The sequence below is a fragment of the Salvelinus fontinalis genome, chromosome 33 (genome assembly GCF_029448725.1).
Source record: "Salvelinus fontinalis isolate EN_2023a chromosome 33, ASM2944872v1, whole genome shotgun sequence".
NCBI classification, from domain to species: Eukaryota; Metazoa; Chordata; class Actinopteri; order Salmoniformes; family Salmonidae; genus Salvelinus; species Salvelinus fontinalis.
In genome coordinates this window covers 35155147-35169857 of record NC_074697.1, presented here as the reverse complement: position 1 = coordinate 35169857, position 14711 = coordinate 35155147, and the positions used below count along the sequence as shown (strand labels likewise).

The 14711-nt window shown below is 42.8% G+C and overlaps 1 protein-coding gene across 1 annotated transcript; it reads left to right on the top strand.

The window, feature by feature from the left end:
• Positions 1–593: 593 nt before the first annotated feature.
• Positions 594–12374, top strand: LOC129832127 (clarin-1-like). The gene is made up of 3 exons (XM_055895914.1): positions 594–1175; positions 9666–9845; positions 11257–12374. Exons 1-3 carry the CDS (start codon positions 923–925, stop codon positions 11520–11522), a joined length of 699 nt encoding a protein of 232 aa, XP_055751889.1. The 5' UTR covers positions 594–922; the 3' UTR covers positions 11523–12374.
• Positions 12375–14711: the final 2337 nt, after the last annotated feature.

Here is a 14711-nt window from a genome sequence, read left to right as displayed (position 1 = left end):
CAGTTTTTTTTCTTAAAACTTCTTAAAGCATTGTTGGTTAAGGGCTTGTAAGTAAGCATTTCACTGTAAGGTCTACACCTGTTGTGTAGACCTTACAGTGAAGGGCAGGCATTTATTCCAAGTACAGAGGAAAGTCGGGGAGGGGAGGACCACAGGAAGAGACAGAAGAGAGGAGGCTATTTTACATGTTTAAGGGTGGGACACAGACAGTTGAATTAGACTTTAAACATGATAGGAAAGCATCCAACAGGAAAGTGTGATTATTGTTAGCCCGGAAATAATGACAGTGGAGCATGTACAGTATGAGAAGGAAAGAGAGAGGATGAGATTCAGTATGATTGAGAAGGGTATACAGGAAATTAGTTTAAAGAGTATACTGACTAGGACGTCATTAGATTTATAAAAATTACAACATATTTGAGACTAAGGGAAACGTGCTGCAACGTCGGATTTATTTTCTCCCCGTCTCTGGCCCACACTCCAGTACAGTAGGTGGTGGTAATGCGCCATGACCTTGAATGCTCAACTGCCGATAAACTCCACCGAAGAAGAAGAAACCTCACGTGTTCAGTGCAGCAGATGAGCTTCGTACCCAATCAGACAACAGGTCACCGAGGCTGAAGTCGTCCCTCTCGCTGTCTTTGAGAAGCGTCTCCCGAATTTAAAACCTTGGTTACTTGGAAACAATGAGCAAGGGGGGAAACTATCAATGTAACGTAATACACAACGTCCACGTTAGAACAGCATCAATACGGTATACACATTTAGCTATTTCAATGAGACTTGTCATAATAGCTTAACACAGATATTTAGCGTCTTCGGTTTGGAATATTTGCCTCAGCAAGAATTTGCTACCAACTGGAGATGAATTGAACACCATGGACTGGTCAGACTAATTATTTTCCCACATTCTTCTGACACCATGCCAAGTCGTCAAAAGAAAATTATATTCTCTGTTGCGGGTGTGTTGAGTTTCGGTTGCGTCCTCATTGTTGCGGCCGCGATGGGGTCGCAATTTTGGGTCCAGGGGAGCATGCTGTGTACAACCGGGGCGCAGCTTGTAAATGCCACAGGACAAGAGCTTGATAAATTTGTCAGTAGGGTTAACTATGGTCTCTTTCACGGACAGACAGTGAAGCAATGTGGACTTGGTGGAAGACCCTTCAGATTTTCATGTGAGTAGAAGTCCATGTGAATTGCATGAGAAGTTTGTGAAAAACTGGTTTTAAAGATTACTGCTGGGTTGAAACATCATGTTCTCATTTGAGCATCTATTATGAAAAGTGAATAACAATGAGACAAGCGGTTACCCACTCCATTAATAATTCAAATGACTATAGATAGACTACACCCTGTTTTAATTGAGTCCTATCCCTGTGACTTAAGGATCTATTTGATTAAATCAAATGTGATGTTTAGCATTAATTCGCTTGGCAGGATTGGCACAATATAAAGCCTACTTATAGACTGTAAAAAAAAAATCGCCTTTATAATAAAGTATACTGAACAAAAATCCAAATACAACAGTCAACAATTAACGATTTTACTGAGTTACAGTTCATATAAGGAAATCAGTCAATTGAAATGAATTCATTATGCCCTAATCTATGGATTTCACGTGACTGGGCAGGGGCGCAGCCATGGGGCCCACCCACTGGTACAGAGTAAATGTGCGGGGGTACAGGTTAGTCAAGGTAATTGGTATGAGTAGGTGTGTCCAAACTTTTGACGGATACTGTATATTTACTTTTATATATATATATATATATATATATATATATATATATATATATATATACACACACAGTGGGCTCAAATTACTGTCACCCCTGACTGGTAATGCACAAACAAAATACTTTAAAGAATATAATTATAGAGAAACTCAAAATACCAACATGTGAGAAATACTGTACTTTGTTAATGTTTAAATGGAACCAACGAAAATCATACAATTATTTAATACAAAATACATTTCACCAAAATCAAGGTTTCATAATTATTGGCACTCCTCATTTAGTACTTAGTGCAAACCACCTTTGGCAAGGATAACATCATGGAGTCTTTTCCTGTAATGTTTGACAAGGTTAAGGAACACATTTGGAGGGATTTTGAACCATTCCTCTATGCAGATCCTTTCAAGATCCTTCACATTCTTGGGTTTGTGCTTATCAACTGCCCTCTTCCACTCAGCCCACAGGTTTTCGATTGGATTGAGGTCCGGCGACTGAGACGGCCATGGCAGAACATTGATTTTGTTGTCACAGAACCATTTCTGTGTGGATCTTAAGGTATGTTTTGAGTCATTGTCTTGTTGGAAAGTCCACCTATGGCCAAGTCCCAGCCTTCTGGCAGAGGCAACCAGATTGTCAGCCAAAATTGCCTGATATTTGGTGGAATTCATTATGCCACCCATCTTAACCAGTGCCCCTGGACCTCTGGAATGAAAGCAGCCACAAAACATCACTGACCCACCACCATATTTCACCGTGGGTATGAGGTGCCTCTCCTTGTATGCATCTCTGTTTCGACGCCAAACATGCCGGTGCTGTATCTGACCAAAACGTTACATTTTGGTCTCATCTGACCAGAGCACCTTCTTCCAGTTATAATTTAAATTGTTTGGCAAATTCCAAGCGCTTGCGTCTGTGTCTTGGGGTCAGAAAGGGCTTTCTTCTGGCAACCCTTCCAAGAGCCTGTGGTTGTGGAGGTGGCTTCTGATGGTGCTTTTTGAAACCTGGTGACCCCAAGACCCCACCAAGGCCTGCAATTCTTTCACAGTGATTCTTGGGGATATTGTTGCTTCTCTCACCATCCTTCTCCCTATCCCGGGGGGGGCAAAATGCATTTGCGTCCTATACCCGTGAGGTTTTCAACTGTTCCATATCTTTTACATTTTTTAATAATTGCCCTGACAGTGCTCAATCGTTTTGTGGATCTTCTTGTAGCAATTATCAGATTTATGAAGGTCAGCGACCCTCTGTCTCTTTTGAACTGCCAGTTCTTTTGTTTTCTTCATGGTGTTGGATAACAAAGGGATATTGCATGCGTGTTACCTCATTTTTATACCCTAGGGAAACAAAAAGGGATGTAATGGCTCAATGTAGTTCCTTAAGACTTAGATAAACTTAAATAAGTAGAATTTAATTCCTGGTTTAATTTTGGTAGATTTTATTTACAATAATCTTTAAGGGTGCCATTAATTGTGACACCTTGATTTGGAGTACATTGATTATTTAATTAAATCAATGAATTATTTTGGTGGCTTCCATTGAAACATTAATAAAGGACAGTATTTCTCACATGTTGGTATTTTGAGTTTATCGCTAATTATATTGTTGTGCATTGCCAATCAGGGGGGCCAGTATTTTTGAAGCCCACTGTATATACACTACCGTTCAAAAGTTTGGGATCACTTAGAAATGTCCTTGTTTATGAAAGAAAATAATAATAATTGTCCATTTAAAATAACATCAAATTGATCAGAAATTCAGTGTAGACATTGTTAATATTGTAAATGACTATTGTAGCTGGAAACGGCAGATTTTTTAATGGAATATCTACATAGGCGTACAGAGGCTCATTATCAGCAACCATCACTCCTGTGTTCCAATGGCACGTTGTGTTAGCTAATTCAAGTTTATCATTTTAAAAGCCTAATTGATCATTAGAAAACCCTTTTGCAATTATGTTAGTACAGATGAAAACTGTTCTGCTGATTTAAAGAAGCAATAAAACAGGCCTTCTTTAGACTAGTTGAGTATCTGGAGCATCAGCATTAGTGTGTTTGATTACAGGCTCAAAATGGCCAGAAACAAAGACCTTTTTTTCTGAAACTCGTCAGTCTATTCTTGTTCTGAGAAATGAAGTCTGTCTTTTTCTTCAATCTATCCATTCTATTTGTAATGGTTGCTATGCAATAGTCATAGTTCATTATCAATAAAACGTCACAATAATGTGCAGAGCGTTCGATTTGGTTGCTGGGGGGCAAAGAGACCCCCAGCTCCGCTTAAACCATTGACAACTACATGCCATTTTCAAGGGATTGTTAAAAAGTCGTTAACTATTTGGCTTTAATATCATCAACTCTTGAAGAGCGTGTGTAGTTCGGACTTGAATTGCATATTCCGAACTACACTTTTCAGATTTAGCTCTATCATCAGAGTTATACAGCTAAATTCAGCAAAAAATAAATGTCTCTTTTTCAGGTCCCTGTCTTTTCAAAGATAATTTGTAAAAATCTAAATAACTTCACAGATCTTCATTGTAAAGGGTTTAAACACTGTTTCCCATGCTTGTTCAATGAACCATAAACAATTAATGAACATGCACTTGTGGAACGGTCGTTAAGACACAACAGTTTACAGGCGGTAGGCAATTAAGGTCACAGTTATGAAAACCTAGGACACTAAAGAGGCCTTTACTGACTCTGAAAAAGACCAAAAGAAAGATGCCCAAGGTTCCTGCTCATCTGCGTGAACGTGACTTAGGCATGCTGCAAGGAGGCATGAGGGCTGCAGATGTGGACAGGGTAATAAATTGCAATATCCGTACTGTGAGGCGCCTAAGACAGCGCTACATGGAGACAGGATGGACAGCTGATCGTTCTCGCTTTGGCAGATCATGTTTAACAACACTTGCACAGGATTTGTACATTCGAACATCACTCCTGCGGGACAGGTACAGGATGGCAACAACAACTGCCCGACTTACACCAGGAACGCACATTCCCTCCATCAGTGCTCAGAATGTCCGCAATAGGCTGAGAGGCTGGACTGAGGGCTTGTAGGCCTGTTGTAAGGCAGGTCCTCACCAGACATCACCGGCAACAACATTGCCTATGGGCACAAACCCACCGTCGCTGGACCAGACAGGACTGGCAAAAAGTGCTCTTCACTGACGAGTCGTGGTTTTGTCTCACCAGGGGTGATGGTCCGATTTATGTTTATGAGCGTTACACCGAGGCCTGTACTCTGGAGCGGGATTGATTTGGAGGTGGAGGGTCCGTCATGGTCTGGGGCGGTGTGTCACAGCATCATCGGACTGAGCTTGTTGTCATTGCAGGCAATCTCAATGCTGTGCGTTACAGGGAAGACATCCTCCTCCCTCATGTGGTACCCTTCCTGCAGGCTCATCCTGACATGAACCTCCAGCATGACAATGCCACCAGCCCTACTGCTCGTTCTGTGCGTGATTTCCTGCAAGACAGGAATGTCAGTGTTCTGCCATGGCCAGCGAAGGGCCCGGATCTCAATCCCAATGAGCACGTCTGGGACCTGTTGGATTGGAGGGTGAGGGCTAGGGCCATTCCCCCCCCCCAGAGATGTCCGGGAACTTGCAGGTGCCTTGGTGGAAAAGTGGGGTAACATCTCACAGCAAGAACTGGCATATCTGGTGCGGTCCATGAGGAGAAGATGCACTGCAGTACTCATTGTAGCTGGTGCCCACACCAGATACTGACTGTTACTTTTGATTTTGACCCCCCCCCCCCCCATTTGTTCAGGGACACATTATTCCATTTTTGTTAGTCACATGTCTGTGGAACTTGTTCAGTTTATGTCTCAGTTGTTGAATCTTGTGTTCATACAAATACTTACACATGTTAAGTTTGCTGAAAATCAACGCAGTTGACAGTGTGAGGACGTTTCTTTTTTTGCTGAGGTTATTAACTGCATGCTTTTCGTGTTCAGTGAACATCTATTCATCGAATATTTCCAGGTATGTGAGGGTAGCATATCCATTTGGCATGTAGGTAGCTAGCTAAGCAAACAACGTGTCGTTTAGGTTTCTTCATCAGAGGTTAGGGTTTTGGAAAGAGCTTGACATTGCAAGTCCTCATCCTGGTGAAGTTGTCAGTCCGACTACTGTCATCGCCACTATAGATGGCAAGCAAATTAAACAATATTTGGATATAGCCATCTGATTTATCCCCTTAAAGTTAGCTTGTTAACTAGCCATGACGGGATCTTTCATTTGCTAGCGAGACAATTTGAGGTCCATCAATCAATGTAGCCTATAAAGTATGTCAGCAGCAATTGTGATTTAAAAACTCTAAAAAACAATGTTTAAAAGGGGGATAATGTCCGCTTAAATTCGCTGGGTAGGGCTACGTTGGTTGGAGAAAAGTCTAGGTCTATTTACCAATATGTTTAGGCAACAGTACAATGTTTCAAGTTTTTCAACTCTTAATGTCACATGCACAAGTACAGTGAAAATGCCTTTCCTGCCAGCTCCAAACCCAGCAATGCAGCAATCAATATCAATGTAGCACTAACAATGACACAAGGTAGAACAAAAACACTAGGGGAAAAAATAAGAAATAAGAACACAAGAAATAAGAACATGGGGTCGGTTTCAATACCATATTAAATGTGCAGGGATACTGGAGCGATTGAGGTAGATATGTATAGGGGTAAGGTGACTAGGCATCAGGATATGATAAACAGAGTAGCAGCAGCATAAATTGTGTGTGTGTGTGTGTGTGTGGAGTCAGTATAAATGTGTGTGCATGTTATGTGTGTTGGAGTATCAGTGTGCATGCGTGTGTAGAGTCCTGTGAGTGTGTATATATCAGTGTGCATGCGTGTGTCCTGTGAGTGTGTATATATCAGTGTGCATTCATGAGTCCTGTGAGTGTGTATAGAGAAAGTATAAAAAGTAAAATACAAGGGTCAACTCTGATAGTCCGTATAGCCATTCTGTTATCTATTTAGCAGTCTTATGTATTGGGGATAGAAGCTGTTCAGGAGCCTGTTGGTGTCAAACTTGCATCACTTGCTGTGCGGAAGAGTCCAATGGCGGCGAGCTTTACGCCATGCCAGCCGACGCTTGGCATGGTGATCTTAGGCTTGTGTGCGACAGTTCAGCCATGGAAACCCATTTCATAAAGCTCCCGACCAAGATATTGTGCTGACGTTGCTTCCAGATGCAGTTTGTAACTCGGTAGTGAGTGTTGTAACCAAAGACAGACAATTTTTTTTATGCACTTCAGTACTCGACGGTCCCGTTCTGTGAGCGTGTGTGGCCTAGCACTTCCCGGTTGAGTCCTAGACATTTTCACTTCACAATAACAGTACTTACAGTTGACCGGGGCAGAAATTTGACGAAATGATGTGTTCAAAGGTGGCATCCGATGATGGTGCCATGTTGAAAGTCACTAAGCTCTTCAGTAAAGACTATTCTACTGTCAATGTTTATCTATAGAGATTGCATGGTTGTGTGTTTGACTTTATACACCTGTCAGCAACGGGTGAGGCTGAAATAGCCGAATCCACTTATTTGAAGAGGTGTCCACATACTTTTGTATATATAGTGTCTTTGGCTATATCCATTATAATGATCCTGATAAATTAATTTACCTGGCTCGGAGAAGCTGTCCGTCTCATCACGTTTATATGCATGGCACGGTGGAAATCGCAAAAAAAACTTTGTTCATTTACAAACATTTATTTTATTTTTTTACTCCCCAACGGGCTCAGGAGGGGCGAAGGTGGAGTCATGCGTCCTCCAAAACATGACCCACCTAACCGCGCTCCTTAACACCCGCCAGCTTAACCCAGAAGCACCAATGTGTCGAAGGAAACACTGTTCAACACAAGAAGTCACTAGGGCGCGATGAGCCAAGTAAAGCACCTCCGGCCAAACCCGGACGACACTGGGCCAACTGGGCCATCACGGCCGGTTGTGGCATAGCCCGGGAATGAACCCGGGTCTGTAGTAACGCCTCTAGCACTGCGATGCAATTCCTTAGACTACTGCGCCACTCGGGAGGCTCCCCCAAACCAAACATTTTATAAAATAACAGAATTCAAAATGGTAGTTGAGGGAAACATTGGAAAGTTATGCTTCTTTGAAATGTGATCAACTTGTTAACCCACTTTAGAGACAAGTAGGAGAAAATGCACTTTAATAATTTTCCACACTGGAAAGCTTATCTTTGTTTTTGCCCATTCAGCATTGTCCACATCCGCCTAAGCCCCACCTATCTCTAAAGAATTCCCGTGTATTGTCTCTCTATTATCCGATTGTCAGAAGTTAAGTCATAAATTGTAGAAATAGGCAGGGTTTTATGTTCTTTAAAAACGATTTTAAACCTAACCACACTGCCAACCTTATGCCTAAACTTAATGAATACCAAAAAGCAATTATTTTCCCGATTTATAGACAATTTTGACTTTGTCACTGTGCTGTCTAGTGGAAACCCTATTATCCCCCTCCATTATCTCATCCGATCATGGATCCTGCCTTTCTTCTTCTCTAAAAAGCTCAGTGCTTTCTTCTTGGCTAAAATAGGCTAGTAATTTAAATGTTTTATTCATATTTACGGATCCCATACAAGTTTGTAATTAAGGCATGTGAACGTTTACATGTTCAAGAAGGCATTTCTGGAAAAAATGTAATAAATACAAAATCAAATGGTCCTACTGTGTAGCCATCAAAAGCCTACAATCCTGAATCTGGTCACAAATGCTAGCTTAGTGGCATGAGGAAATATTGTCTAAACACTTTTTTCCAGGGGAGATTAAGTTTATACATTGACTGGCTGGGCTGTGGGATAAATCTAATGGAACTGTTAACAGGCATTACCTGGAGGATGTGGGATTGTTGTGCTATAACTCCCTACTATCAACCAATCAGAATCCTAGATCCAAGCAACCTGTTTCATGATAAAAGATTTATAGGCTGCGGAGATGTATAACACTGCTGTAAAATTGACCTCTCAGTTGTTCAAGGTATTGGAACATTGATGGAACAGTCACATCTCTAATGAGACTAGACTACACATACAGTAAGCTTGTACACAAATGTGGGTCATGGAGCCCTGATGACCACGTGTAAATGCGCACATAGCCTACCCTCGGTGGTAGAAATACCTTAAACTGCATATTCATCATCTACAGCACTACCCCACCATTAATGTATGTGAGAACTGCATATGTCTGTTTTTTAGTAAAAAAAAGATCGCGGAAATGCTTTTGACATTACTTTACGTTGCCAGCTCATAGTTGGTTAAAATCAGAAATGTTTTATTTTTATCTGGTGTTCCAGCTTTTTGACTATAAAACATAGGAATCCATCCATTTTCACATATGCTGGAGATGATTCATTTGAAGTTGACACATTTTGAAATGTCCGCAGAACATTATTATTTAGTGCTAACAACAAACTCAAATCAAAGAAAGCGAGATAAATGTAAATGGAGTAAAGAGAACCCGTGATCAAAATCATGTAGGCTAGCCTTACAGGGGAAACCCACCTGCCTTCAACTAGGTTAATTGGCCATTCACAAGAGGGCATCTCTTATAACTCAGCAGTACATGTTTTGAGGTTGCAGTAACAAGAATCCTACACAAGCACTGTGGACTGAATCTTTATTGGACCGTGACACATCAGCAACTGTTCACTAATGAGATTTGGCACACACACATTATCTTTTCGCTTGACCGGCAGGCTTACTCACCATTATGATGACTTTTCAGATGAACAAAAAACTATTTGTTCTCTCATGGTTTGCTCCATCTGCCTTGCATGTTAAACAAATAGAACACAGAGACTCATGCATGTGTTTCATCATGTGAAAGTTGTGGGGGGGGGGGGGGGATACTATTTACTGTTTTAATAATTGTAGAACATTCCCACACCTCTCTATATTGTCCATCTCCTTGTAGTTTTTCCGAACTTGGTGGACGTCATCCCAGCCAGTCTTCACGTCACTGTGATCTTCTTCTGCGTAGTGCTCATCCTCTTCTCCTCCGTGGCCACAGGCTTCTTTATGTACAACGCCTTTGGTAGTCCCTACGAGACTCTGCACGGCGCCCTGGGACTCTACCTCTGGAACTTCGTCTGCTGTAAGCACACACAAAAAAGAACACCTTAACCCTTTTCTTTCTAGAGATTCATCCTACACAGGGTAGCCGAATCACCTTCTAAGTTGTGAACAAGCAGCCTACCATATGAACATTGGCTAAGCACAAGCCCCCATACTCTGCAACATAAGCACAAAATCTAACACACCGCTCACGTCACAGGTAAACAGCTCTAATTACACGCGTGCATTCCATCTTCAGATATAAATAGCTCGCAGTAGGCTAAACAGGAGCCACGTTTATTGGTTCTAAAGTGTCATTTTTTCCCCTGATGTTTTCCACATTCTTAGACAGGTGTACACAATTAAAAGACTCCTTGTGATCTGATTGTATCACCTCTGAAGGTAGTCGGGCACACATTGTGTCTGGATATATTACAATTGTAGACGGCTCTAGTGAAACAATTTAAATAATCATTATCCCGCCCTCTAAAATCATTGACAGGTGGCACCATTGTGTCTTTAAAATAAATTAATAAATATTATTTAGAAAGAAAATCTCATCATTTGCATAAATCAAGGGACCAATAATTCTGAAAATGTGGGCCCAATCAGAATGCGGACAAGATCAGAACGCATGTTAGCCCCATGTATAAACGGGGTGATAGAGCAGTGGTTCTCAACCAGGGGTACTAGTACCCTTGGGGGTACTCGGCCTATACACTGGGTACTTGAGAAGACTCATGCTGGCACAGTAACCAAAAAAGGTTGAGAACCACTGCTATAGAGAACATGATCGGGATCCAACAAAGGTGTCCTTCAACACTTCAACATTAGTTATAAGTGTATATCAGAGTCATTCAAACACAACAGCCAAGCCATGAGTGGTCGGCTGTACGTTATTGAGAAAAGGATCCACTTCCCTATTGCCTTTTTCAGCTTTAAAACCAGTATCCAGTAGCCTACCATCTCATCAGGAGACAGTGGCCTACTTGACCTCCCATCCAAACAATGGCACAAATGAAGAAAAACAGCACCAGAGTTAAAGGAGATATTTCTCAGTTATCTGGAACCGAGGCCCTACCTTAGGGGGCCTATTCAATCAAAACTGCTTGCCAGGTCTACACTAGAATGCAAGTTTGGATTCATCTGATCAATGAACCTATTTTTACAATTATGTGAAACACTTCACCATGTTAATTAAAATATCTCGCTGCAGTGAATGACCTATGCGTAATTGTTTTGGTAACCTTTTAGTGATTGCAACTACTGTAGCATTAACATATTCCCTTTTAATGTGGTGAGGGAGGGAAAAGGTATTCTGCCTTATAGGAACGTGTTTACAGTAACTGATCATTCGGATGCCTTTTGACTTCTTATTTTAACTCCCAGTGTTGTCAACCGTAACAGTATAATATTGTGTGCCTGTCTTGTCTGCCTGACCTTCTGAACAGGCCTCTGCAGCTGCCTGGTGATGATTCTGTTTGCCTCCGAGGTGAAGCTCCACCGCCTGTCCGACCACATCGCCAACTTCAACGAGGGCACGTTTATGTACAAGACGCACACAGAGCAATTCGACCACTCCTTCTGGCTCGTCTTCCTCACCTTCCTCGTCCATGGCCTTAACATCCTGCTTATCCGTGTGGCCGGGATCCAGTTTCCCTTCCAGGAGGCCAAAGAGTCGGACGTGAACACCGGGGCATCAGATCTCATGTACTGACCAGGGCTTTTGTTTGTTTGTGTGGCCACTGGCTGGGCCCCCCCCACCCCACTCTAGTGACACTGAGCCTCGGCTATTGGCATGTCTCAATGGGAGACTTGGGGCCATAGCTCCTTGGTGCCCATGTGCTGTTGTAAGGTCCAAGCAAATGTGACCGTCCTAAGCCACTTCTTTTCCCCTTCCCATGACAAGCTGTCAGTCCTTCAGACGACAACCGGAGAAGTGTCCCTGGCCACCTCTGTTAGGGACGCTGTTTTGAATCTTCGAGGGGAGGGGTCTTGTTTCTCTTTCCATCGTGTCATTAATTGGTGATATCTCGTTAGGTTGTGGGCCAATTAAAGGCCAGGATTTCACTCGGCTGTAGAAAAGCAGAGACTTGTTTGGTTCCACTCCTTTTATCAGGTTTTTCCAAGAATTAGCAGTCCCTCCCGTGGCAGTCTGAAGTTTTATCAATGAAGGGGGACTGTTAAACAGTATGTGACGATTGATTGACCAGAATAGGTACCGTGTGTTTAGCCTTTCATTAGTGCCCCCGAAATGTATTGAAAGACCACAACTGTACAACTTAAATAGAGCAGTTTCTCTATCCCTTGTGCTTCATATTGGTTTTTACTTACATATTTAGAAATCCTAGAGGTCATGTCACTTAATTGTTTAGTCAGATTATGTGAAGAATCATGTGATTTGCCAACTTGAATGATTTGAATGATGATCATTCCTAATACAACATTTATTTTATGAAATGTGTAGAGCTATTTAGATTTGTTGTAGATTTATATTCTGTTGGTTTAAGTCTGACATGCTGACCACACGCATGTGCAAGCGTTGCAAAATAAATTTCAACATAGGTTATTCAATTATTGCACACGCGCCTGCATTGCCAAGGGATAAAGTCCTGCCTCTCCCATCTCCTCATTGGTTTATAGAAGCAGATACCCACGAGCCATCTCCTCATTGGTTATACCCACGTGGGTGATTGAAAGATGAGCTGAGTTCGGTCGTAGTGGTAACCATGAGATGCCAATCGCCATATAAACAACATTCCACTCCACTGTTGTGACATGTACACCCCCTTCCTCCCTGTCATCATCCTGGCTCTCCCCTGATGATCACAGCAAGACTGTCTCTTCACGTTGGACCCTTGGCACTGGTCAGAACGTCACACAAGGGCATCGAGCCGTCCACGGAGACGCGTACAGCCATGAAGTGGCCGTGGACACGGAGGGGGTCACCTGAGAGAAAGGGGATAGAGAGATTCATAGAAAGACTGACGTGATTATAGGTTCTGTTTTGTAGAGAATGATGGGCTTACCAAGTTGGCAAGATCAGACAAAAAAAGCCACTGGCAAACTACTAGAATCATGCACTGAGCTGAGCTCAATCATATTTGAACAATTAATCATAAATCAATGTGATTGAAGTATGGAGCTCACCTGGGTACACCAGGGTAGTCTCCCCCAAACTTCCCGGCTGAGGTGAGGTGGAAGCCCTGGCGAGCTCCGGTACCCTCTAAGAGAAAATACAGTGCCGTCAGTGCCAGTGTTACGCACGCCTCTTTGATGAGGGAACGCAACACCCTGCTACAACTCCCCGTGAAGTGAAAGAGGTATGGGACTGTAGGTGTGAGAAAGGACGACAAAAGGCTGAATTGACCGTTTACTAGGACTTTATTCCTTTACACGGTAATATGGTGAAAAGGGGCTGGACGGAACCAAAGCAAAGAAAGTAAATATCAAAGCTCCCTCTCCTACCTTACCTGCCTACCCACTACTTATCTAACTTAGCACCACCTGGTGCCCTAACCAAAATACAGGGGGTGATCCACCCAGGTCTTACCTAGTGTGCCTAGACAGTGAATATACTACGGGTATATGTATGCCCGCGGGCCTCTTGCCTAAGCACTCCCAAAGTGCCTTCCCCTTCCCCCCTGGGAACAAATGAAACAGAATATCAAACAATACTCAAACAAACTAATAAACAAAGGACATCAAATAAACTCTAGCTGAGCAACAATCTCACACGGAACATACCAACTGCTCCCAGCAACAACTAACACACCAACTGCTCCCAGCAACAACTAACACACCAACGCTTTCTGATAAACAACCAACACTATATCACAATCAAATTCTCCAGCAATGATCTCAGCCTGCCTATGATCTCTCTCGCATCATCTCTGCCTGCCTATGATCTCTCTCTCCAATCATGTCTCTCCTGAACAACAGAAGACTGGCTTTTATAGCTTCAGAAGGCATTGTTAATTGGAGACAGCTGCGTCTTGACGAGGGGGCGGGGTCAGCTCTCCAATTATCAATTGGCGCCGACCAATCAGCTGCTTGGGGAGAATTTCAGGAAGCCATCTCCTGAAACACACACACTCAAATACAAACTACAACACAGAAACTGGGGAACGTAACACGCCCACCACAAAAATTGCAAACATACAGTTTGTAATAACAAAAACCAACGCATCCCCAGTTAGTAAACCCGTAATAGAGCGTCAGCAACCACATTCGCCGAGCCCTTCACATAAGCTATCTGTACATTATATCCTTGTACAATCAGAGCCCACCGCATAAGGCGGCGGTTCTGATTGTACATTTGTTTCAAGAACACCAATGGATTATGGTCCGTGAAGACCATTACAGGCAAGGCACTGGATCCCACATATACTTCAAAGAACTGTAAGGCTAGCAATAAAGCCAGCGTCTCTTGTTCAATTGTGGAGTACCTTGACTGACACGAGTTGAACTTACGGGAGAAGAAACTGACGGGCCGATCCACTCCGTCTTCATCTTCCTGTAAGAGAACCGCACCCACCCCCACTATACTAGCATTAACCTCCAACTTAAAAGGTTTGTCAAAGTTGGGGGCGGCAAGCACTGGGGCACTACAAAGTAGCGCTTTAGCGGACTCAAAAGCATAGTTACAGTCCTTGGACCACCTAAATGGTACCGTTGGACTAAGCAGAGATGAAAGGGGAGCTACTACCGTCGAGAAATTCGTACAGAATGTACTCTACCATCCCTAGGAATCTGCACAACTGGCGTCGAGTCGTGGGAGCAGGAAAAGCAACAATTGCCTCCGCCTTGCCAGATACTGGGCGCACTTGACCTCGTACCACTTGTTTCCCTAAGTAAGTCACCGTAGCCTTCCCAAATTCACACTTGGCCAAATTGAGGGTTAAAG